Genomic DNA, 25,750 nt, shown 5'->3' on the forward strand with positions numbered 1-25,750 from the left:
TGACTTCCAGGATGTCTCCCTTGTAAGAGAACCTCCGGTAGGTAGGCTCCCGAGGTCTGGGGAGGCAGGAGTCAGGGCCTAGGTGCTCTGTGTCTGCCTCGGGGTTCTAAGAGGGTCAGCTGTGTGAGGCATGTGCCATTGTCTGAGGACTGCCATTACTTTTCACACCTTCTTTAGAGTTCTTTGACAGAAAGGGAGAGGAGTTTTGGTTGGGATGTATGTAGTTTTCTGTGCATCTTCAAAGGCTGTGGTTCAAGCTAATGTTCTGCTTATCAGTCAGGCAGGACCCTGCTACATGCCAGAAGGGGTGGGGGGTAGGGTACCCGTGCTGTGTTCATAAACAACACGGCAAGGCTTCTGTGCCCAAAAATGGATCTGAACAGAGTGAACCTTACAAAAACCCAGTTGCTCAGGCTCTGGCAGGGGAGGAGGGAAGGCCTCTTGAAGTTAGAATCAAATTTCTTGGCAGAGAACTGGGGAGGAGGCTGCCAAGCTGTCTGTGAGCGTCCCGGCGGGTGGCACCTCACAGGTTGGTGCCTAGGAGTGCCAGAGCTGTGCTGGGAGGCTTGGCTCTGAGCTGTCATTCAATTCGACCCCTCGCAGAAAGTGGTATTTGCCCAGAAATGGAGTCCCACAATTGGAGCTGGCACCAGAGGCCCTCTATCACACTGGTTGGTCATTCATAACACAGCTGTGCTGTGGATTCTGGTTGGCAGTTGTTTTTTTTTTTTTTTTTTTTTTTTTTTTTTTTTGAGATGAGATTTATGGATAGGTTGTAAACCTGTCCTGGGAAATGTCAAGTGCTTGTCTGATCAGGAGGTTAGCCATCCATTCCGGACAGATATGAATGGTGGTCTGATACTGGATTCTTTTAATCAAAGCCTGGATTGTTTGCTAGTAATTAGAAAATGCCATTGACCCTCTATTGGGGAATTATAGGAGGCAAATGATGGTTGGTGACAGATGATGCGGGGCAGATTGTGATGGATCTCTGACTGCAGGTTATGGTGACACACAGAGAGATGATTGGCAGAGCATCTGGTGTTCAGCCAGCGACAAAGAGCCCCTGGAAGCCATGTACCACTGGCAGGTTCCATCCTGTTGTAACAGACGCTTGAAGGATTACAAAGGGCCAAAGGAAGAGCACTTTACAAACATCCTTCATAACGCCTCGTCTTGTTTTCTCACACTGTGACCTTGCCAAGACCATTAGTCTTCCCTGTATTCTAAAGTGAACACACAGGGTGTTGGCTTTGAGAGGTACAAGTCCAAAGGTGATTTCAGGTCAATGAGAGGCATTGCATGAGCCCCAGCAGCAAAAACACAGACAACGAGAAGCAAAGCACACTCCTCTGCCTGCACCGAGAAAGACCTAACACATCCTACTGCGTTTTGGAGAAGGTGGGGCTTTCTATTTGACATGGACCTAAGAATTAGTGGTAGTCAACTGACCGAGGGCTGGACTGGACTGGACTTGGTCATGGTTTTTCCAAATGAGGTTATGCCTAGACTGGATGCTGATTCAGGGAGGGTATCCTAGGCCTTGGCATTTCAAAGCCACCGGCATAAACTACTTCTCAAGGTGGTGGGACAGGAAAAGGGTGAAGGTGACTCAGGAGACTTCCCTTCCACCTGGCCTGCCCTGGCAGCCTTCCTGGCAGGTGGCATTCGGGGACCAGATTGAGAGGCAGGCAGTGTATCCAGAAAAAAAAAAAAGCTGTCCTGGCAGACAATTTCCAAAACAAATGCAGTTTATAAAGGGGTGGCCCAGTGGCTTCCTACTAAGACACTAGTCCATTTTCATGGCTCTAGAGGCCTCATGGGACTTAGAGGATGCTGAAGTAACCTGTTGGCAGTGACTTGTCAATGGAGGTCTGCCAGAACCCCTGAGTCTGCTCCTGTCTGCTAAGCTTGCCCAGCTATGTAAGCCTTTCTACATCTCATATAAAAGCAGTACCTTTCCTAAGAGCTGGTGGAAGGTTGAGCAAGTAACCCACACAAACTGCTGTAAGAGCACACAGGATCCAGAGAGCTCTCAACAAATGTTTGGGACCGCTGTGACTGCTACCAAGAGGAAGGTGGCTGGTTAAGATGTTGGGTTTGTGGGTGGATAGGCCACAGAGCCTGTCTTTGTTCATGGCTTTTCTAAGGCTGGGAAACTTGGGGTGGGGTGTGGGGTGTGTGTGTGTTCCTCTCAGTCAGGATGTCAATGGAATGCTAGGAACATGGAGATGCCTTCATGGAGGCATTTATTTATTTGTGTTAATCAAATTTTGGAAGGTTTATTTAGTGGAGGTTGACCTGTTGGAATTTCCAAGGAAAGCACGGAGGATTTCTAAGATGGAACTTTGGGAGTTGGGCCTCAGAGGCTCCCGGGTTATAAATTTTCATCTTTGGAAGGACAATGGTCTCTCCAGGAAAGCCCCACAGCTAGCAGAGTTGCATTTATTTACTGGTGCTTATTATTCCCTATGGTTTGTCTACTCGTGGGACATCTAAGATATTCTCCTATCAGGTGCTTCCCACGCTCCTAGGTCAGGATGAGAAAGCATGGCTCCGGCAGCCACTCTGTAATGTAAACCAGCAGGGTATTTCTCTCACCTATGGTCTCCATCGTATCTCTCTCCTCAATCAAAAGCTGAGCCCTGGGTATATCGATGTGCATTCGCAGGGTCTGTTGCTGCTTGCTTAAGGTGTCTGAAGTCCGTGTGTTCTTACTAAGGGATAAAAGAGAGGATGCATTAGCCAGTCCAAGTCAATATGACATTACACCAACATGTGTCTCTACATCCATTTGGTGTATTGTTTAAGAGGTGGGAGGGGGCATTACATGACAGAGGGGGGAAAATGCTTTTCCTTAATCCAAGAGAGATTACAATTAAGTTTCAGTAGGCAAAGGAGATTCAAAACACGAATTTCCAATAGACGGGCGTCGAAAAAAAGATCAACCTTGAGAAAAATTCCCATTTCTTGGGTAAAGAGTGCAGACGAAACAATTAGAGAGTGGACATTCAAACAATAACATTCTCATCTTTCAGACATGAGATATGGCGATGACATCAGCGCAGGAAGTCTGTGGGCCAGCTAGGCGCTGGGCGGCTGTTTCAAACAGATCTGTATTGATATCTGGTGTCTTTTTGTTCAAGTGACAAATCGCTTGCCTTGTTAGCATCTCCAACATCACTTTGGTTTCCCTTAGCTGAGCATGTATTTTGAAATGGGGGGGGGGAGGGACCCCTCAATTACTCAAATAATTTAATCTCAAAATTTGTGTACCAGAAAATTACTCTGAGAGCGAATTCTGTAGAAGCAAATGGACGTAGGTGGTGGGTGAAGCTGTCTGGTGCAGTCACAGCCGTTACAGCCTGCAGCTCGAAGCTAAACTTTCATGCTGAACAAAGATCTGAAAGAGCTGGTGGTGGTGGTGGGGCCTTAATTAGCAATTCACTTTAGGGGTGGTTCAGTCTTGTATGAGGATTTGCTAGATGCTAAAATGTTTTCTGAAGCATCCCCTAGCAAGTGGAAGGCACTGGGATACTTCATCGGTGAAACTGTTTATGGCAGCCCTTCAAAGTCTACAGAGGACGGTTTCTGGAGCCGGGAGTCGCTTGAAGGATATTTACTGCCTTCCTCATTTTGTCTGTCTGTCTGTCTGTCTGTCTTTTGTGCCTGTGCTTGTGCATGTGGAGGCCAGAGATTGCTACTAGGTGTCTTCTTCAGTAGCTCTCCATCTTATGCTGTTGAGGGAGCCTCTCTTTGATTCCAGTGCCAGCTGTTTCTTCTAGGCCAGTTAGCCAACACGTGCCCATTGTCTCAGACACAGGCACGCCTGACTTTTTACATGGGTGCTGGGGATTCAAACTCAGGTTCCTCAATGCTTGCATGGCAGGCTCTTTACCCACTGAGCCATCTCCCCAGGCTCGTTTGTTAGTGGGCTTCAAGGGAGAGTAAGAAAGGTCTGCATAGTGCGTCTCAAATGCTTCCCAAGGCCCCGATTCCTATCTTCTTCCTCACCCGCTCCTAGACCAAGTGGCTGATGGAACCTAAACCACCCAAACGTCAGGCTCCTTTGTGAAACCCTGTATGCTACCTGTTGAAGCTGCCTGGGTTACAACTGGGCATAGTGTGGCGTAAACGCAGCACTGCACAAGCAAGGCCCCTTCAGGAAGGTTCACTGCTTCTCTGCATTGCTTGATCTTGAACCAAATTCCTTGGCTCTGCAGACTCACAACTGGGTGTAGCTGAGGGTTATCTACTGCGGGTCGTGGCAGTTACTCACAGCAGCCCCAAATTCAAGCCCTTTGACCTGGTTTTTCACACGGTCTCTTTATGCTTTCAAGTTATTTTACTTTCCGTCGTGCTTGAGGTTAAAAAGAACGGGGAAAAGCGCAAAGATTCGCGCGGTTGCAGGAGAGGAAGAGCATTTGCCATCCTGGGGTTTTGGGGAGGGGGAATTGTGCCTGCCATGCTCCCACCATCTGAATTTCCACGGAGGAGACATACGGGCAGCCTCTCCGCCGTGAATGTCTAAAAGACCCGTTTAGAAAGCGCCGCAGAGGACTTGAGCGCGTCCTTGCACAAAAATAGAGATGCGAGCCGGCTGGGTTCCTTCTCCTCCAGAATAGTTACAAAGCAGTCAGCAGCTGCTCTGACAAACTGAGCCCCCATCCTGTCACAGATTACACTCAAGTAACAATGAAGGGTCCCCTGTCACAGGGACACGGGAAGCAAGTTAGTAACTGCTGTGAAGGCTGCTGCTGGCACCCGGCTGGTGACACTTCATGAGCAAGGACAGTAGTGAGGTGAGAGCCGGAGAGGGAGTCCTTTATCTCAACAGAAGGACTTTGAGGTCCAGGGCCTCATCAGTGCATGCCCCTATGCACACGGACTGTTCCCTTTGGAGGAGGCGCATCCCCAGGCCCACTACAAAATCCTTGTGATGCGTGCTTAAACAGGCATCTTTTCAGTAGGCCAGGCTGGCCCTTCGAGGGGAATCCCTCCTGCCCTAACCCCATTCTCTACTTAATTTAGTTTCCTTGGCACCGTTACTCTCCAGCATGTGTTTAACCAAGTCAATTAAACATATGTAATTGGTTTGCCTTATTCATTATCTGCCTCTCCCACTGGAATCTCGATTCCACAGGGATATACTCATCTCCGCTGGCCCTTCCGTGCCCCTAGAACCATGTCCCTAGAAACAGCAAGGCGGTCAAAGGAGGCACTCAATACATATGTACTAATTGTACCACATTACCTTGGGTGTGACATGAGCTTAGCAACCTACCCCCCCCCAAAGGCTTTGCTGTAGTTGATAGCCTTCCTGGCTTAAAGTGCTGGGCTCCAACTAAGGTGTTTCATGATCATTAATATTTAAAGCCATGTCTGGTTTTCTATTGTTTCACATACCAAGGACAAGCTTCAAAAGCTATTACCACCGGTCACTAGAGCTACGGAAGACCTTCAAACAATGTAATTAGAAGACACCCATTTTCAACCTAGAAGAGTATAATTTTTTTTTTCACTGTGGGAACAAAATGGTGGTATAAAATTACACAGCACAGGACCCGGCTGAATGTGTTAGCTATCAAAATATGACCTCTTATGAACTATTTGACATTTTTGCTGTTTGGTTAAAATGGCAGGGACAGGGAAAGCGGAGGGAGCTTTATGTATAAGACGCAGTCTTTCCCAGGTCATCCAGGGAATTTGTTGTCACTATAATCCTTCAAGGTCTTCATATTTCCCTAAAGCCATATGAGTCAGTATGTGTATCTGTGTATAATTGTATGTCCGTGTGTATCTGTATCTATGAGTGTATGTTTAAGTGTGTGTCTATAAATAAATGAGTATGCCTGTGTATATGAGTATGTGTATAAGTTTGTGTGAACGTGCACGTGTGTGTGTGTGAGAGCGAGAGAGAGAGAGAGAGAGAGAGAGAGAGAGAGAGAGAGAGAGTGAGTAGAGAGTGAGTTAGGGGCACTAGTGAAGATGTACTTGCTCCAAATATGACCAAATGACTCTGAAGTATAAAATAATACCTGTCTGTATGACCCTGTGACACATCCAGATGGGCATCTTGAGATTATGTGTACAAAGATGATGTGAACATGAAAAGTCTAAGCTAATTTAAATCCTCAGTTTGAGTTTTCTCCTCTCTAGCACCAGCTCTCATACTGACACTGGTCTTTGGATACTGACTTGCTCTTCAGAGCAAGGAAGTCTCCCCAGCTTGGAGGATGGCATACCTCCTCCTCTTTTCCTCCCCTCCCTCTTTTTCTTTATCTCTCTGTGACGCATGCATGCATGTCTGTGTCTGTACCTAGTACAGATAGGTATCTTTTCCTCCCCACCTTACTTTTTTGAGACTGTCTTTACTGAGTCTGGAGCTACCATAGCTGTTAGGCTAGCTGCTATGGAGGCCCTGGTGTCTGACTGTCCCCACCCCTGTAGCTGTGCTTACAGATACCCGATGGAAACACCTGGCTCTTTCTTTGCGTGCTGGGAATGCAAACTCAGGCACCCAAGTTTTGTATATCAAGCATGTTAATCACTGAGCTATCTTCTCAGCACACTCTTCATTTGTTTCAGGAAAAAAAAAACAGCTTAAAAAAGAAAAAAAAAATCTTAACAGACATCACCATCTCTCCCTTTCAAAGAATTCCATCTATTAGAAGTGTCTAGAAATAGTTTTCCCAATGCCTGTCGTTCTTTGGAGGACAATCCAAACTGACAATTCTAAGTGGTGGTGGTTGCTACGCTGGGTGTGATGGGTGGCATTTCTCCTCTCTGGACTATGTTGCTAGGATGAAATGCACATGGAGCCTTGCAATGGGTGGCAGCATTGAGTGAGGGATATCAGGAGGTCCGGGTGTCTGTGACTGTGGCGTTGGGTCACATCTTCTTTCCCTGGCTCATACAGCCAACCTTGCTTAGTCGTCACAGACTTGGTGGGACATGTTTCAGAAACACTTGATAAAGGCAGGAAAATTCTGAACACGCTCAGGTAGGCAGAGTGGATGACGTGCACAAGAGGAGAAAGCCAGCTGTTGGCCATGAAGACTAAAACATGGGCTTGTTACTTCGTATTTTCCTCTTAGTCGTGGTTTAAAAACTCCTAAGCTGCCCAGAAAAAAAAAAAAAAAAGCAAAACAAACAAAACAAAAAACCCAGCTATCCAGATTAGGGACCGCAACTCAGAGATCTCCTTTTCATTGATGGATATGGATGACCTAGAGCTCTTGGGCCACCTCCAAAACACAGTCCTGAATTTCCCAGTCTGTGGTGACCTGGCTAGCAAAGCTGTCAGTGTAAGATTGGGCTGATGACGTCACTGTCTGTCCTTCCCAGTGAAGTCCACCACCTCTTACAAGTGCTTGGAAAATACTTCTCCCAATCACTCTTTTTCTTTGGAAGAGAACTAAAATCAGCAGTGGGAAGTGGTGGTGGTTTAATGTTCTAACCAGTGGGAAGGCCGTGACTCATCCCTGCTCAGCGACTGGCCTTTGACCTGCTATCTGCCTGACCAATGCATGTTACTCTTTCCTAAGAGCTTGCTCTGGGGCTGGTGGGGAGGGCTATGTAGGTTTACATTCTAGTCCTCAGAAGAGGCAAAACTCAGATATTTCTTACTAAACAGAAAACACGGACCATGATGTCAAGCACAGGTGTGAATTATGCTTAGGGACACCTAAAGGACATTGGGAGAGATGCTGATGGGAAGGAGGGGCTGGAAGATCCACATAGCAGGGGAAAAGCATCCCACAATTGCCTCCAACTTTCTAAGATGTTGCAGAAGCCCTATTGGGGGCCAGATTAGCAAAATTGCCCCTGTGACAATGGACAGTTGGGGGAAGCAGTGGCCTTACCATTCAGTGCTTCAGGCAACCCTCATCACTCACACTATTGCTTATTTACATGGCAGAGCTTTTGCAGGAAAAAAAAATCAATCTGTATGGGAGATTGCCTCATTTTAAATGTCAATTAATTCATAGTTTTCAAGCCTACATTATAAAATTTGTTCTGCTGAGTCAGTTAGTCATTATAAGTCAAGTAGCTCCTGCTTCTTTACTTTCAAGATGTTTCATCAGATATGGCAAGTCCGGAGGAGCCCGGAGGAGCCCGGATACAACATATGGGACTCCTAAGAATGCCTCTTACTTTCTTAGTGAGCAAATGTGGGTTTCCAGATGAGCATGGCCCTGAGGGATTTTATGCAGATTTGTGTAATCTCTGGAGTAAGTCTGATGTGTTCTGATAAGAACTCTATCCTGAAGGAGATTTTCTTTTGAGGGAACTTGGATTTGTTTGCCTTTTATCCAAGTCCAGACTCTTGTAGCCATCTGTCCATTGGACAAATCCACTGATGTGTGAAAAGAACTTTAAATTCCACATGACCCACACAGGCCCTGTGTTCTGATAAATACCAGCTCCCAAACTCAACCACTAAAAATCAAAATGCCCGTACCTTGCCTCTATGACATCAACACTAGTCTAATTACTGTCACCCAACATTTCAGTTTGCCTGGATTCCTGCCACACTTTTGCTTTACACACACAGGTTTAAAACAGTGTCTCCAACGATGTCTCCGAGAAGCAATCTTGGTGCACTAATGGCGTTCAACCTCATCCCATGTTGCCAATGATACTGGTTACATAGGACGTGGACCCCTTGTGAATAACAAATTGACAACTTTACATGTGGAGGGGGGGGGAGTGGAAGCCAACTGCAGAGGACACGGAGTGGAAAAAGCTACAACTCATCTTCTTTTTCTCCCAATCAAGGCAGCCTGGGATCGCAACCCCATGTTGCCTATTAGGGACTGGGATTGTAGTGGGATATTCATTTTGTCTCCTCCTGTGGGTGTGGTCAGTGAATCTCCCACTACATGGGATAGTTTTCTTATTTTTCAAATACTTATTTTCTGGTTTCATCTTTCATTTGATCATCAAATTTTTAAAAATGCTTTAAGCAAGGGTGTTGGGGGAGAGGTAATACGTCATCCAATTAGCCCGCACGTGTAGCTAGCTGCTCAGTATCACACTGCTCCCAATTTTACCCAGTGCAGAGGTTAGAAAGAACAGAGGGGTGAGTGTTTTGAAGGCAAGGGACTCCGAGGAAGGCAGTAGGAACGCAGTCTGGGGGTACGGAAAGTGATAGGCTCTCCTCTTCATGCCGTTGTCTACCATGATCCCAGGGACATCTACAAGTAAGGCTTGAAAGGAGGTATCTCGTCTTTGACAGTCTTTCTATGGCTTCCACCCATTGCATATACACAACGATGGTGAATAGGGAAGCCACCGTACTGAGGGTAAAGTAGGCAGGCAGGCTACAGCTAGGGACAATAGTAATAGGAACCAGTGAACACACAAGTCAAAGGATGCAGGAGACACCTGGAAAAAAAGGGTAAGAGTCCATCCCAGTCTACCATGGTCTTTGGGATGCTGTGTAGAACATGTTTCCTTTTGGGGCCTTCCTTGGACTGGGCTAACCCTGTAGAATCAAGTCTTGATCTCGGAGGCTGTTGACCTAATCAGAAGCAAAACTTGAGCTCTCTGTAACACTCCCCTGGCGATCCCTGCTTCAGTGCTGTTGGCTGGACTCAAGCAGTAGGATAGCCATGTTTGGCAAGCATGGACATAGTCGTTTGGTGTCCATGTAGCCAACCACCCATTACATTAACGTTTTGGAATAGTTGAACATCAGATCATCCTTATCATTAAGAAATAATCAAGGCAAAGTGGAACTGTCCTTTGACACATGATTCCCCGGGGGGGACAATAAGAATGTTATGTTTCTTACCTCATGAGCATTTCAGCTAAACTCTTTGCATCTGAGGAGAGAAAGCTAATATTAGTGCAAGATCAATAACTCATAATTAATAAACACTTAGAAGAAGTCAACTCATTTATGTAGTTATAACAAAGCCTTCAGTCAGATGGCAAGCCATTCTAAGTGCTTTTGTTTACCAGTGTCACACTAATGATTCCTTTATTTCTTCTACACAGGAGTCTTTTATGGCTTTTATTTATAGGAGAAAGATGCATGAGTATCCCGCAGCCATAAAAATTGCAGACATCTATTAAAGCTTTTATTACAATCTATTCATTTATCACTTCTAGGAAATCCAGTTTTATTTTCAATAGCCAGAAGATTAACATTTAGGAGAAAAATCATTGATGTAGGACAAACTTATTCTTTTCATTACCCAGAAAGGACAAGAACGGAGTGCTTAAGCTTGTACCTCTCTTTAAAGGGGCTGCAGCATAGATCTCTGTGCCCCCTGGGTTGGCCACTGATTTTTACGAACTTATTTTATTTCAGACTCAGAAATAAAACTTTATTGTAGAATCCCAACCCTCCCCAATACACTATTTACAGAGACCTGTATCTCATATCTCAAAATAATGTAGGACAGATTGACTTATTTGGTTACGCTATTTAGAAATGCTCTAAAAGTATGATTTATGCTTTTTACACATTTCCTCATGGCCACAGTGAAGTTTCCTTCCCTGGAATCAAAATTCTCCGCCCCCCCCCTCTCTCTCATTGTTCTTTATGTTAGGGATTTTCTTCAAGAAATAGAACTTCCTGGAAACGGATTTTTTTTTTTTTTTTTTTTTGATGGTGAATGACTCCACCCTGAGGAAAGGCATATGCAGGGATGTTTCTACCTCCTTCTCCGGAGCTGTGATTTATTTGCTTGTTATATCCCATGTGCAGAGAATTAGGGACAACCTCAGATCAGTTATCCAGCACCTAGTACCCCAATGACCCTGAGAGTTCACTCTGAAAGCCACCAGGCCATGGCAGTTTCCTTTGGAAGCCTCAACGTGGGGCCACAGCTTTGTGCACAGATGGGTGCAGTATAAGAAGGCAAAACTTGCCCCCTCTATTCCACCCACATGGAAAAACACAGGAAGCAAAATAGCACTGAATCTCCCAGCTCATGTCTTTATATTTGTCTGCAAAGACGAAGTAAATAGCATGAGTCTCTACTCTTCCTGAATGATTTAACACGTACAAAGTAAATATATCTATGGAATGCCAGAAGCTGGGGAGTAATTAGCTCCATGTAACACCCAACGGTGGCTAGTACAATATGCTAAGAAAGAGGACAGAACTTTACAGAGTAAATACTTGCCTCCAGCGCTCACTGGGTATGTAAGTCGGAGAGACCTGTTCTCCTTGTTCCAGGTCAGCCACCAGTACTCCCTGGTGGCTTTTCACACTGATGTGTAAGGTGCCAAGGCTCCACAAAGGAGAATAGAAATTCCAAGTGCTCCTCTAACTGTATAGACCTTGGCCATAGCTGGCTGGCCTCCTTCCTGGGCTAAGACCATTGTAGGATTGGTCCCCAAAGCTATGTCAGTTAACCCTGCCGAAACCCATACTTGGGAACAGATGTCTTCCTTCCATCTGAGCCATCATGTCCTGATTCCGTCTCAGCTGAAATGTTGGGGAAAGTTGTACTATTTGGAATCACTCTCTTCTACAAGCTACCTGGGACTAAACTGAGCAGCTCAACTTTTTTTTTTGAGTCTGGATGGCCTGGGGCAAGCTGATGTGACCCTGGAGCATGTTCTGAGGACCTGTATCAGATCGTGTTTATTGTCTCGGGAGTGCAGAATAAGTCCCTTTAGTATCACTGTGTGGCAGTTAGAGATGAGGCAGTGGGTCTATGTCTAGTGGTTAGTGGGGCTGCACGTCCAGCGTTTGTGGCTCAAACAGTTTCTCTGCTGTTCTAACGATCCTTTGTACCTGGAGTAGAATGAGTCAGCCCCTGCCCCAGGACACCAAGAAGCACACATCTGGCCCAAGCAGGTTATGGGAGATGTTACAAGGAGAGTAGTGTATCAGACTCATCCAATATGGAGAGAAAGAGAGACTGGCCTCTGCTTGGAAGGGGCTGGGGACTTCAGTGGTTAGACTTGACTGGGCCATCTGCTCGGCACAGAGGACTCACAGCACTGGGGTAATGGACTTGTTCGGAAAAGAACAGGTCTCTTGTACAGGATAGAGGGGTCACTGGTACGGTCATGGATGGGGGTGGCCCAAATGTTGTGGATGTGATTAGCATGGTCTGAAAGGTGCTACCTGGCCAAGATGAGGTTGAAGAAGGCAGAGGTGGTGGTAGAAGGAGAGAGGGCTGTACCCTGGTGTTCACCATGCCCCTTACTGAGAAGGAAGTTGGATAGGAAAAGCTGGGTAATATGTTCTACCACCAGCTTCTCACAGGGGTCCAAGTGAGAACCTGTCAGGACTGGATTAAATGGGGATGAGATTACAATGGGATTCTGGAAAGAACCTGCCAAAAAGTCAGAGCCCTGCTGGCTGGCTGTAGTAGGGACAGACAGGACAGACAGACTGCGCAGAGCCCAGGAAAAAGGCTAGAATTGGGATGCTCAGCACAGGATAGGGCCAGGACTCTAGTAGGACATGGGAGCTTGGGTGGAGAGCTGTTTCAGAGCTAGAGGTGCTGGGTGGGGCTGTTTCGAGTCAGGCTGAGAGTCAGGTTAGGGAGAGATCTGGGCAGAGACAAGGCATGGAGCATTCCATTGTTCATGGTCACAGAGGGAGAGGTTAACAAGCCGATGGCGCATCTTAGACATGCTTTCATTTAGGGAAAGGAGGAAATCTGGAGAAAGTCAGTGCATTTTAGTAAATTTTGGGATATATAGGATCTTAACAGTGACAGAGACTTCCAAAATAAAAGTTAAGATCCTTTCCCTTGGGCCTCAGGCAGCTATTACAATGTATGCTACCTTTAGGGGGGTCCAGAACTGGGGTTGTGGGTCCTCAAAGTAACTGTCCCCTGTTGTTGTATACCAAACACCCCACCACCACCACCACCACCACATTCCAGGACACTCAGAGCAAGCAGCATTCCCCAACATCTCCACATAGGACCTTGTGTTTCATTTCTTCCAGGGCCACACCTATGATTGACACTCTCAAATCAACCCCCTGCAGCAGGGATCTACAGCAGCTCAGTGGGGGCTGATGTGGTGCTTGCTCTCTGGTGTCCTGCCTGCTCTTGATCCCCACCGTGACTTCAACTCTCTCCCCCTCCTGAACTTGCTAAGCTGTGACTTCTCCAAGGCTTGCTCTCTGCTCTCTCCAGGAGCCAGTGGCATCTGCCATTGTGCCTCTTCTCTGGTACTGAAATTCTTGATTCACTTTCCTCCTATCCATAGTGATGGGACCTTCTGGGGGCATCCAAATGGTATTGCTATTCCCCTGTTTGGGTTGAATGTTCTCTAACTGTCTAAAACCCCCAGGCACTTCTCATGGGGGGGGCCTCATTTCTAGGTAATTCCCTACTTAGAACTCTTTTTTTTTTTAAACAAAAGGATTTTGATTCCATAATGTTCTTTACTCAACCAGCCTGAGTGCAGACACTGGTAGTTTTTTTTTATATATTCTCTTCCCACACACTCATGAGAGTGCCACATCCATTATAGGAGCCGCACATGACTTTTTACAAGTCCTATGGAAGACTTTGCTGTTCTGCCTTCTTGACTGTAGCCTTCCAAAGTCCATGAGGCTCACCATAAGTGGCTTGTTTCCTTATCAGTCAGCCCTGTCAAAAAAGAGAGCGGGTCTGTCCCAGACTCCTGCTGGCTCCTATCACATCCCTTCATGGCTCAGAAACCATCCTTTCTATGGCTTAACTCAACAAAACATTCTGAACTGATTAGATACCACCTATCATGTAGCATCTCCCATTTTTGCCTTTGGTGATTCAAAGACGATCCACAAAAATTTGGGGATTGTATGTGGGAAGATTTTGCTTAGAAACTTAAAATTGTTCCCCTGGGGTCTCTCAGGACTTGAACCCTGTGACCTGATTCCTAATCTTTCCTTGGAGTGGGGAGTCTTCAGTGACATACCATAGCATTAATTGGTGTCTCCAATCTTTTACTCATTGTCTTTTGCGACTGTTTTATGTCAACTCCCTCCCTGCAACCTTGGCTACTTCATAGGTTGGGGGGGGGGAGAGAATAGCAGGCTAATCAGGGTAATTGTTAAGCATTTTGAGCTTTCTCTCTCTTTCAGTCCTACCTTCCTTCTTAATTTCTTTTCCTTCCCTCCATTTCCTCCTTTTTATAATCCCTGATCGCTGTTCTGGTTCACATAGCACTCCTGCTGCTGTACACCAGAGCAGAGCAGATGTTGGGTGGCTTTCCTTCTACCTGCCATCTGTTCTGAGGGAACATCACTCAGAGCCCAGCTCTTCCTGCCCAAACACAGCCAGGCAGCCCTGTGCAAAGCTTTCTATATTTTCACATATTTCAGCCCAATAAAAGCTACAGAGTGAGTGACATAACTCCCCAAGTCCTTAGCTACATGTACAGACCCTTATGGGCTCCTCTATTGCATAGGGGATGATGGAGGAAGTGTACTAGGCTAGTCCAGGGATAGAGAAATGTGGAAGAGAGGGATTTTCCAGCTCCCTCGTCCAGAGATGATGATGATCAGGATGTCACTGGTAGTCTGCTTGTGGAGAATAGTTGTGTGTGTGTGTGTGTATGTGTGTGTGTCTGTGTGTGTGTGTGGTGGGACTATGAGGGCCAGGCAGCGAGTGGGAGGCCATGTGGCTGAGCATATGATACTGGCTGGCTCCCAAGAAGTCAATGACAAAAACACTCAAGGAGAATTTTGGTAGATATGCAAGGCACAAGTTATATACCAATGCATCAATAAAATTGGGGACCATTTGACAGGGAGTGATAATCAAGATAAGTGAATAAATCAAACTAAAAGCTTTTGGAGGTGGGGGCCACATTTATATGCTTTTGATCACATCACACGCTTACGTCTGACTCCATGTGTCACTGCTAGTCATTGAAAAGCTACTTGAACTTATTGAGACAGCCTATCTCTTAGTTGCACATGCCAAGTTTCTTGGGAGGACAGGGGTTGAACCAGTGACCTGAACACTCTCCCTCTTTGTTCCAATGTTGCTTTGGACCTTTTAAATCATGACAGAGCCTTTCTGGCTGGTCTTTAGTTTTCAAGTCTACAGGATGACAATGCCAATTTTATACCCCATCAAGTCCCCCCAGGCATTTATGGAAGAACATTCTCATTCTAGAAGTGCACAGTTCTGTCAAGCATGGGAGATCCACCCCAGGTGTTTCAGGAGCAACACAGTTTTGGTCTTGTTTAGTGTCTATGTACTCTCTGAGGACACTGCTCTCTTCCTGGCTGTACACATACGAGAGAGAGTACACCAGTAGATTTGCATAATGTCACAGAGCGGTCCACCCAGGCCCTTGCCTACAGCCCAGCAAGGATTTCTTAAAAGTCTGAGCAGCTTCAGCCTTTAAAAATCTGTATGTTTTAGCCAGGCATTGGTAGTGCACACCTTAATCCCAGCACTCTCGAGGCAGGGGCAGGCAAGATCTCTGTGAGTCCAAGGCCAACCTGGTCTACAGAGCTAGTTCCAGGAAAGGCTCCAACGCAATACAGAGAAACCCTGTCTTAGAGAGAGGGAGAGAAGAGGTTTGCTTGCTTGTCTGAAGCTCCTGAGGGAAATGCAATGTGCTTGGACTAACCTGTCGCAAAGACACTTGTACATCTCACAGCAGAAAGGAAACCATCTATGGACAGCAGCTCTCATTTTACCGCTCCAACTCATCAGAAGTTTCTATTTGCAGGTTCCCTACTGTCAGCCCTACTTCTTGGCGGGACTGAAAAAGGATACCATAAAGCAGCTATTTTTGTAAAGGGCTGTAAACCTGCATTTAGGTTTTTTACAAGATCCCAGCCAGAACTTCTAATCACTGGCATGCTCTTGTGGAAGATTTTAAAGCCAGGAGAGATAAAATATCCCCCCCCCCCAAAGACAGTCTTGCATGCTCGTGATCTGAGAAAAATTGCCAGAGCACCCTGGCAAGCCACAGCAAGGTTCCAGGGACAGCCTGACATCCACGGTGCCTGCTCTTGACTGACCATTGGTGTGTCTGGCTCACCAGCCACCTCATCTCAATGCTTCCTTGTTCCTCTAACCTCTCACACACAGACTCTCATTTACTTGGTTCTGTCTGGTGACTGTAGGGAAAGGGAGAGAAAGAGAAGGAAGGGCTGAATGAAAAAAAAAAAGGCTCCTGATGTCATTTAGAGAAAGAGTGTGAAGTACTAGTTCATGTGTACAAGTGTGCAACTTTGGGTGGAGGCCAGAAAACACTTTTGGGTATTGCTCCTCAGGCACCATCATTCTATCCACCTTTTTCTTTGGAGGTCAGATCTTTTATGACCTGGAGCTTGACCAGAAGGCTGTCTGGCTGTTCACTGAGCCCCGGGAATCTGCCTGTTGCTACCTTCTTGGAGCTGGGATTCCAAGTAGGTGTCGCCAAATACCCAAGTAACTAACACCCGAGGGTCAAATTCAGATCCCCATGCTTATGAAGTGGGCACTTAACATCTCTCAGTCCTGATACCATGTTTTCTGATCTACAGTCTGTTGGCTTTGCCATGAGTCCTCTCTCTTTCTGGGGGTGCCACACTCCCAGGGTGGAGGCATGTTTATTTTTCCTTTCTTCTCAAGCGTAAATGCCAATGTGCTTTGAGGCCTGCCTGAGCTTAGTAGAGTTCAAGTTGCCTTTTGGTTGTTTACAGAGGAGAAAACTTGTCAGTAGAATTAAGAAAAACAGAAATTGACTCCTTGCAGTCCACCCCAAGTCTGTACCTTGTAAGCCATGAGCCCACCACATCCTCTTTGAAATGGCTACCTGTCAGTGTTCAGTTTGGAAATCTTCATTCATTCTGAAGCATGTTTTAAGTGGACGAGGGTGTTTTTCTGGAGAAGCAGTCAAGTTACTGCCATGTCAACTGGTCCTTATGTCAACTGGTCATTATGTGTACCTTATTTGAAGTAATTAATTCTTGGTTTGGCAATGCCAGTTGACCCCTGGCACCAATGCAGGCTTTCAGTCCCTCAAAAATCCTCTCCTACCTAACAGAGCTTTTACTAATACTGGAGGAGAGTACTATGTCTGGGGATCAAGTTTTTATTAGGTTGGGGCTGCTGGGATTCTGGGTCCAGCTGGTGACTCTCTCTCTAACCTTGCAATTCAAAGGATCTAGGAGTTGGGGGAAAACCAGGGCATCATTAAAAGAAAGATGCAGCTTCTGAAGTCCTGGATAAGGATATAGATTTAAAAAAAAAAAAAAAAAATCTAGTACTTGGAGACAATTTAGAAGGTCGCTGTGCTCTAAATTTAGTAAGTCCTCAGGAAGGGAGAATATAGGTTGGCTTAGCTGCTTGAGTCCCATTTTCTTTCATTTTATTTTTGCATAAAAGAATATTACCTTGTACTCCCCTAACTAGGTTGCTCCTCTACACAGCACGATGTGCCATCCACAGAAACATTTTAGTTATGTCCAGCTTTGGACAATACCACTGAATAAGAACAACAATCTGACCTTGAATAACCTTAAGTGCATCCACAAGGCTTTCCAACTATCTTCCCTGATTCAAATTTGCTCGCCCCATTTTTTTTTCATTCCGCTGAGTGGATGTTCACGCAACACTGATGTGTTTGTTCCTAGAAATGTTGACCTTATTTTGGACAAGAAAAGCATAGCGGGAAATGGTTCTCTCTCCGCAGAATCTGTAAACCCATGGGAGCTGATTTGAACGCAGGCACAGGATCTATCTTATGTGGGGCAGCCTTTAATCGAGTGCCACTACTAACCAGTTCTGAGGGGTTAATAGAAACTCATGACTCCAAACTCTATGGCTGAATCTGGGTTGGAAGAGTTCTATGTAGTTAACAGATGTTTCAAGGGGGTAGGTAGCTTGTAAGTCTCTCTGGGGACTGGCCTGGCTTTCCACAATTCTCTCTGTGGGTTCATCACTTGTTTTATTCTTTTAGGGTAGAACTGCTTGGGGTTACAGGGAGATGAGTATGTCTCCCACTGTAACCCTTGATTTAATACTTTTAGAGGATCACTGTCTACAGTCAGAGGGTCTTAGGGATGTTTGGATCCCTAGGACCTTGTCAAACTCTTATGAGCAAAAGTAATGGTGAATAAGAAAATGCTGTTATTTTTTTTAAACATTATATCACCCATGATAGACAACCAACCATGGCTTGCTAAATTAAATCCATCTCAACATGTCTGGCATCAGGAGTGGTGGGGCCTGGCCTGGGTGTCACATTCTTTGCATAATCCCCCCTCTCCTGTCAACTCTTTGTTCTAGAAGACTTTATCAGGCACCTATGAAATGCAATAGTCTTGGTACCCTGGTGCCAGAACAAGCTACTTATCTTGAATTTTTTTGTTCCTTAGCACCTCGTGGGGATATAGCCTGTCTTTCTTGCTGCCTCTCTGTAGAAACCTTCCCACTAGCTCCTCCTTATCTCCTATACAAAGGAAGCAAAACCACTTCAGGGACTGAGAGAGAGAGAGCCTGTGCCCTGACTTCTCCCCTTTATAAGCCCAACTGCAGAGCACCAGAGTGTAGATGGAGAGATGCTAGCTATAAAATGGTAATGCCAGAATATTCTGTAGACACGGCCCCTTGCAAAGCGACAACTAAAGGCCAAGGAACTGGTAAGGAGGACATTCTGAAACACTGTGAATCTTCTACCTGTCTGATCTGTTTAGCACTAGCTTTTGTTGGAAATGCTCTGGGCAAGGAAAAAGGTAGTCAGGTGCTGGGGTTGTAAGTACAGCCATGAAAATTAAGCAGTAGCTGAGGGAGTTAGGGAGGGGTTTGGCAGAGTGCTACAGCCCCAAGAAGCCGTGTCCCAGCTAGTTCATCCTGCTGCTACCACACTCATGTGCATCAACACAGGTCATCAATAAGACACTTTCATGGTTGGTATGAAGAGTCCCAGGCAATTCAAACCCTTCTACATGGAACTGTTTGAGGACTGCCCTGCCACTGGATACCTAGAAGACAATGTCCCCAAAGTCCAGGCCATTGGGATTTACCGTGAGACAAGGGTTATCAAAATATCCATTTGATACTTTAGTGACAAATGAAATGCAACATGATCCTCTTCCTGTTGAGTTTTACTCTATCTTTACGGTAGGCTCTCAGCTTCCTGGGACTCATCCCTACCTCCTTCACACTGATTCAGGATTTGTCCAAAGCCCAGTTTTGGCATGCTTTTGACCTGCTAGATGCTGAGGGACGCACATCTCAGTACTTAGATTCTAGGGATTGTGTGTTACCTTCATCTGTGAGAAGCATCTAGCAAAGTGCTCAGGTTGTCTACAAAATCAAAGTGCTATTGATTTAGGAAGTATGTTTTGATGAGATTGACAGATGACTCATCTGAATTTCTGGGCCCTGGGATATTTAATGGAAAGATGGTTAAAATGTGCAGATGGGCTGAAAGAGACTTCAAGTTGGTAAAGTGAGAGGAAATTGATAGTAACAAGTGGAGAGGGGAGATGGTCCGGCTGTGATTAGCACAGTGCTTAATTATAAGCACTTACTGATGAGGTCCAGGAGTACCATGAATGTGTTTGGGGGGGCTGTTTGAGGGCTTGCTACATAGATACGACATTGCACCACCCTGTCTTGATATTGAAATACAAATACCCAGTGGGTGCCCTTGATCAAACGATGGCTTGGTTTAGGACCCGGTAAGTAGGAAGTAGAGAATTTGAGATTCTTTGAGATCCCTTGCACTCACATTCAGAGTAAGGGGCTGTTGGCCAGAAAGTGTGAAGAGCTTTGTTCCCTAGAACCATACGGGGTCAGACCCTGGAGAAATGGAGTTTATTCACCATGGGTCTCTAGCCTGTGTCCCCCCCCCCTCATTTTCTGCTGCATTTTCCTTACAGATTTAACTCTAATCCAGGAATGGGTACGTTTTCTGTCTCACGGTACCTTCCCTATCTTTGCTTTCAGGCAACATCATTTTCATTTCCAGAGCGAATCTCAAAGCTCCTTTCTTCCTTTTTCTCTTTCTCTTTGCTACAGCCATAATTGGTGGCTTTACCAGAACCGCTGAAAATCAAACAGAGCAGGCTTGAAAATCCCATGAGAAATTAATTTCCTTTGTCTGCCAATATCTAGGATTTAGGGGACTTGTAAGGGCATTGCTTGTACTTCATTTCTGATTGTGCGTGATTGAATGCTTTGGTCCCCCCCCCCCGCCCCCCAGGGCTCCAAAGTCTTACAGAGGCCACAGCTGGCAGAGTAGGCTCCTGGGGGACATGTCTTTCCCCTGGAGAGCAGCTTCTGGCTGGCCTCTCTTGAGGGGGGGCACAGGGTAGACGCAGGTGCTTGGACCTACCTCTCAGCCTCTTCAGCCTCTGTTCCCGTCGCCTCCTCCGCACAACCAGTAGAAACACAAAGAGGAACAGCATGCCAATCAGGATGCACGAGATGGTCACTAGGATCTTGAGCCCTTCGTTGGTGGTCAGTCCTTCTTCGTTTTGGACAACTGACTTAATGAGTGGAGGGATTGTACCTGAAAGCAGGGCCACGATGTTAGATGACTATTAATGGCGACAGCATGGTGGAGTTTTTTAGGGATGATGGGTTACAGAAAAACAAAACAAAACAGAACCGCGCGGTGTGTGTGATCCAAGGGTGTCTGTGTGATGAGGAATGAGAGGAACTTGTCCATGAGTCTCTGAGGGTTGACTAGCTGGCCCAAACTCTAACTCTCCACTCTAGCACATCTCTCTGTAAAGCACTGCAGCATCCTGCACAGCACACTCTAGGATGCCACCACCTGTCAGTATGATGTCTGGGGGCTCCGGCTTACAAAAGCCACATCAATTCACCTGAGATCCAGTGCCCACTAGGCTGTCACTCATAGTGCTTTTGGTGAAGGCTGTTTGAGAAACTGCATATGAAAGAAAGAATGGTAGATTTGTCAGCTGGATGGAAGACCCCCCTGAGGGGAGGATGTAAGCCTAAAGAAGGGTATGTACCCTTTCATCTTTTGAATTTGCTCTTGGTTTCAATCCTAGTTTCACAGCTGCTTTTTAAAATCCCCAGTTTAGGGTAGAAGAACAAAGGGCAGTTTTTCAAAAGGGGGGGGGTCCATTTGGGTTGTTGGAAAGGGAGTTGCTGACAGAGCATTGTTAACACTGCTCTGCAAAATCAAGATTATTTAGAACCGGAAGAAAAAATAGATGTGAACTCTGGGCTGTCTTAAGATGCTTTCCACCCTCAGGCTGGACATGGCTGCAGAGATGTGTGTTTTATGGGGCACACATCGTGCCGTCCTCCATTACATAAGGCATTTCATTCTCTTCCCATGTAAATCAGAGAGCCAGGACTTTAGGAAAAATAATGCCATTTCCCCAAGAGCAAAAAATGATCTTATGTTGCGTTTAGTAATTGGAGCAGTGAAAATATAACCATTGGGCCTGTCTGATCTGTGCTGGAGTCAAGCAGAGTTCTTCCAATTTCACAGCACCTCTGGCAGCAGGACCGATCTTGCAAATAGCCAGACACTAAGAAAGAGACACAGAGGAGGCCCCTGTGAGGCTGGTCTGTGCACAGGACACCACAAGGACACTCAGAAAGTTTTGGTGAAGGAAATAGAGGTGACTCAGATAAAGAGGTGGAGAAGGTGGGGATCTGACTAATGTGAGTACCGGGTTAATTTCTGTTTTCAGTTCACTTTCCTTAAAATGAAAACAGTGTCTTCGGGCACATGTGGCCAAAGAGATGGTGAAGGTGTGCAGCCATGGTATCTCTATTCCTGACACTAACCCTTACCCGAAGCATAGCTCTAAACCTAACCCTAACCGTAGGCTTGATCCTAACACTAGCCCTAAGCCCTGTTATCTATTGTCTTTTTCAAGACAATAGAAAAATACGTATTCTCATTGCTTTGTGCCATGAGATCAATGCACTTTTCTAACATGAACTTGAGTGAAGAGAGAACATTTAAGGTCTGAAGACTATTCGTGACAGAGCTTCTAGTGACGTCATCACATGTGGGCAGGCCATCCGTTTCAGAGAGCTCTCCGGCCTCTGCCCATACAGGAGCATAGCCATGGACCAGAGTGGAGGCATCCAAAGCCACAAGAACACACCTGGGTGTGTGCTTTGAGGACAGGCTTGGGTGAAGCCTTAAGTGCTAAGCACATGATAAAAAAAAAAAAAAAAAAAAAGTCATGGTCTCGGCCCTTTGTTTTGTAAGAACAGAGAATGAAGCCCCTTTGGGAGAAGAAGCTTAGTCATGAATGTTGCTCTGCTTATGCACACAGAGAGATCAGGGGAAGGCAATGTAAGAGGAGCCTGGGCCTTTGAAGGGGAGGACAGCTCTCCAAAACCCACAGTGGCTGTCCCAGAGTTAAGGGTTATCCCAGACCATTGGGTTGAGCCCCCACCTCCACCCCCACAGAATGGCTTCACTGCCTGGGGTCCTTCCCCCAGCAGCAAGAGGAATTGGGTTCCATCTGAGAAGGGCTTTAGAAGCAATGATTGTAGGCAGGAGGTAAACACAAGCAAGATTAGCACAGTGTGCCAGAGAGGAAAGAACAGCGCAGGGTCTACTCGGGCCACAGTCCATCCGGACCACGGGATAGACAGAAGGCTGGTTCACAGCTCCCGACAGCCTGACCAATCACCACTGCTGAACAGAACCCATCCGTCACTGCTATCCCACAAAGGAGGGGCACTGTGAGAGGCTACAGAACCGTCAGGACGTGCTGTAAGCAAGGCCTCGCTGAAGACCCATTAATCAACCCTTAGAGATGCCCAGTAAGAGGACTTTTTCAGAATGTGTGCGCATGTGTGCTTTGCACAGGCCCGCTGAGACCCCATTCCAATTCCCTCGGGGCCCCTGCTTCTGCACAGACTAACCTAACTTCCCTTGCCATGGAAAACTGTTGTGCGCATGCATTTTAAGGGTGTAATGAGAGCAAACAGAAGAGTTGTTGTGTGGGTTGGGATGGGTGGGGGAGGCGGGGTGGGAGACAACAAAAGCAGCGTTAGCTCACAGTCATCTGCAGAGCAACAGAACCATGAGGCAGAGGTCCTGGGAGAAGCCTAAGACTCCCCAGGGAGGTCCCGTTGGTCCTCAGTCCCTTCTGAACGGATGCACCGTGATGGTCACCTGTGCACAATGGACTAGGAGGCCCACGGAGAAGGGGGCTGAACGGCCCAAACCCTAATAGGCTTTGGGGGCACTGCTCACTCAAGTGATAATGACAAGCGTCTCATAGGAGAGTGATTACAAGTGCGCACATCCCTGAGCCACAGACAGGAAAGAAAGCCCGGAAGCCCCCTCCCGCCCCCACCCCCGGAGCTTACTGCCATCGTAGTTCAGCGTGGCGAAGTTGGCCTGCTTCTCCGCACAGCCAGCGCTGTTGCACACTCGCATCTGCAGCTCGTACCACGTGGCTTCTTGCAGGTCGTACAGGATGTAGGACTTGGAGAGGGAAGTCCGCTGAGCCGTGGTCCAGACCGTGGTCCCAAAGGGTCTGTACTCCAGAGTGAAGGAGGTGATGGGACAGCCCCCATCGTTCCAGCCAATCAGATTCAGTCTCACCCGGGTGGTGTTGATGCTGGCGAAGAGCTCCTGCTCCTTGGAGAACTGGGGTTCTGTGGGAGACACAGGCAGCGCTACTTCCAAGGCCAGATCGGCAGTCAGCCTTTCACACCCAGAACGAAGCCTTGGGAACCAACAAGCTTTCCCAGCCATCAGGACCTGAGAGGAGGGGGCTGAATGGACTCGAGCTATTTTTACACAGTGTAGAGTTCTCTGAAGAACAGCTCTATCTTCTTAGGTGTAACCCTTCAGCGGTTCACACACCGCAATGTGTGGAGCTGAATGGCCTCCCTTCTCATGTGGACAACAGCTCTCCTCTATAATCCAGACACTTAATTCAGGGGCCTCTGACACAGCAGGCACAACTCTGCACATTCCCCTGAATCCTTATTTTGTTATCCAAGACCCAGGGGACAGATTCAAATAGTGCCCTCTCTGGGCCTCCCCCCAGAAAGGAACTCAGCTCTTCTTGCTACACAGACAGGGGGCCTTGTCCCCTCAACCCTTCTTTCTGCCCATTTCAAGGCTGCCCAGCCGCTCTTGTTGAGACCCTTCCGGAAGGACACTGTGTTTGAGCTGCAAGTGTATGAATGAGGCAGGGGACCGGAGCATTCTGGGAGGTTCTATCTAGGGTTGCCTTTCATCAATCCATCTCACTCCAGGAACAGTGAAAATTCAAACCCATAAAGCGACTCATAGGTATTTGCTGATCCATTCACGACTCTGCCCCCTTCCTCCTGGGAGATGAGGAACGGCGGGCGGGCGGGTGGGCAGCTCACCTTTCCCCAGAGTTTTCGCTTCTATGATTTCGCTTATGCGCCCTGGGCCCACTCCGTTTTGGGCAGTAAGAGTGAACTTATACCACGTCCCGCACTTCAGGTTTTCCAGGCGGTAGGAGCGCTCACTGGGGCTGATGGGAAAGCTATCCCACTGTTCACTGTTGTCCTCAGAATACTGCAGGATGTAGCCTGTGGGGGCCAAGAAATGTCCCGATTAGCATTTTCTCAACAGGTAAGGGGGTGAGTTCTCCAACTCCGGGTGCTTTTAGAAGAGAGTATTTCTAACTCTTCCTGATCCCAGGAAGTTTCCCCCCACGTTGGGAGAAGTGCTGCGGGGTGTTTGTGTGTGTGTGTGTGTGTGTGTGAATCGATCAGTGACTCATTTTGGCCACGCAAGACACTGTTACTATGGTAACGCTTCCTTCCATGCCCGCTTTAACACCACGTTGGACAGTACTGAATATGAGTACTGAGCCGTCAAGTATCTGTCTCTCAGAGCATATGCCTTAATCTCTGGGTACAGGCCAAAGGTGCTTTGTTGATGATGGGGACAGGGAAGGAGGAGGCCTTCGCCATTACCTCCTTCGTACATATTGCTGGGAGTGGGGTGGGGATGTCTGTCGCAATCTCAGTGGAAATTGGCTCCAAGCCCTGCAGCCGTCCTGACATTTCTATGGCAACCTGGCTTCTCCTCAGGGTGAATGGCTCATCTGGCAATCCGTTTCTCATCTCTCTCCTTATGCCGGTCTCTTCATGGTGTCGTCTACCGCTGACCACCACCACCCGCATCGGACACTGCCCTAAGCACTTGCTTATGTCACCTCACAAAATACCATGAGCTGGGCTCTGATCCCACAGTGCTGGTGACAACAGAGCATTATAAGGTCGAGCAGGGAGGAAGGCACACGCTGTTACCAACAGTGGGCACTGCAATGCCCACCCCTTGCTCTGGAAACTATTTCTCATTAGCACTGATATCTGCAGTCATGTTTCTGGGGTTCAGATGTGTCTATCCACTCTGCTCTGCCCCTTGGCGCTTGGACTGTCATAATCTGACGTGTGCGCGGTGTCGGGGCCTCAGGGGACTCTACTGTCTTCTATCTCTCCGTGGGGAATTGCTCTTTTTAACACAGAAGCCTACTCATGTGCCACACTGCAGAGACTCCATGAACAAACCAGTGCTGTCGTCAGGGCCCGCCACACATATCCCAACTGTCTGTGTACTCTCTGGCTCCCTGAAGCCACAGAGTGCCAACTTCCTGGACCCCTTGGCCCACTTTTGTGCTCCTGACTTGAGCTTCCCCAAGATCGGCCTATCTCAGACCCCAGCCTCCGTTCCAGCTTACATGTATCTTGGGGACCATGATTTGCTTCCGTTTCTTACCACTGAGGGCACTTCTTTACCTAACCAATTTAGTTCCCTGACTTCTGTTCCCCGGTGCTCTTGGATTCTGTGATATCAACATCCATTAGTATAGGTGCCCAAT

The 25,750-nt window shown here is 47.0% G+C and overlaps 1 protein-coding gene across 1 annotated transcript in view; it reads right to left on the reverse strand.

Moving 5' to 3' along the window:
* Dscam (DS cell adhesion molecule) overlaps nucleotides 1–25,750 on the reverse strand; it is a gene marked incomplete at its 5' end in the record, with an annotated part of 506,420 nt that overhangs the window by 26,127 nt on the left and 454,543 nt on the right. Inside the window, 5 exons of the mRNA XM_051191959.1 lie at nucleotides 2,602–2,717; nucleotides 9,800–9,830; nucleotides 20,263–20,439; nucleotides 23,247–23,537; nucleotides 24,264–24,452. Of these exons, the coding sequence (XP_051047916.1) occupies nucleotides 2,602–2,717; nucleotides 9,800–9,830; nucleotides 20,263–20,439; nucleotides 23,247–23,537; nucleotides 24,264–24,452 (804 nt within the window). The remainder of the gene's footprint in view (nucleotides 1–2,601; nucleotides 2,718–9,799; nucleotides 9,831–20,262; nucleotides 20,440–23,246; nucleotides 23,538–24,263; nucleotides 24,453–25,750) is intronic.

Source organism: Phodopus roborovskii, unplaced genomic scaffold (assembly GCF_943737965.1).
Source record: "Phodopus roborovskii unplaced genomic scaffold, PHOROB, whole genome shotgun sequence".
NCBI lineage: Eukaryota > Metazoa > Chordata > Mammalia > Rodentia > Cricetidae > Phodopus > Phodopus roborovskii.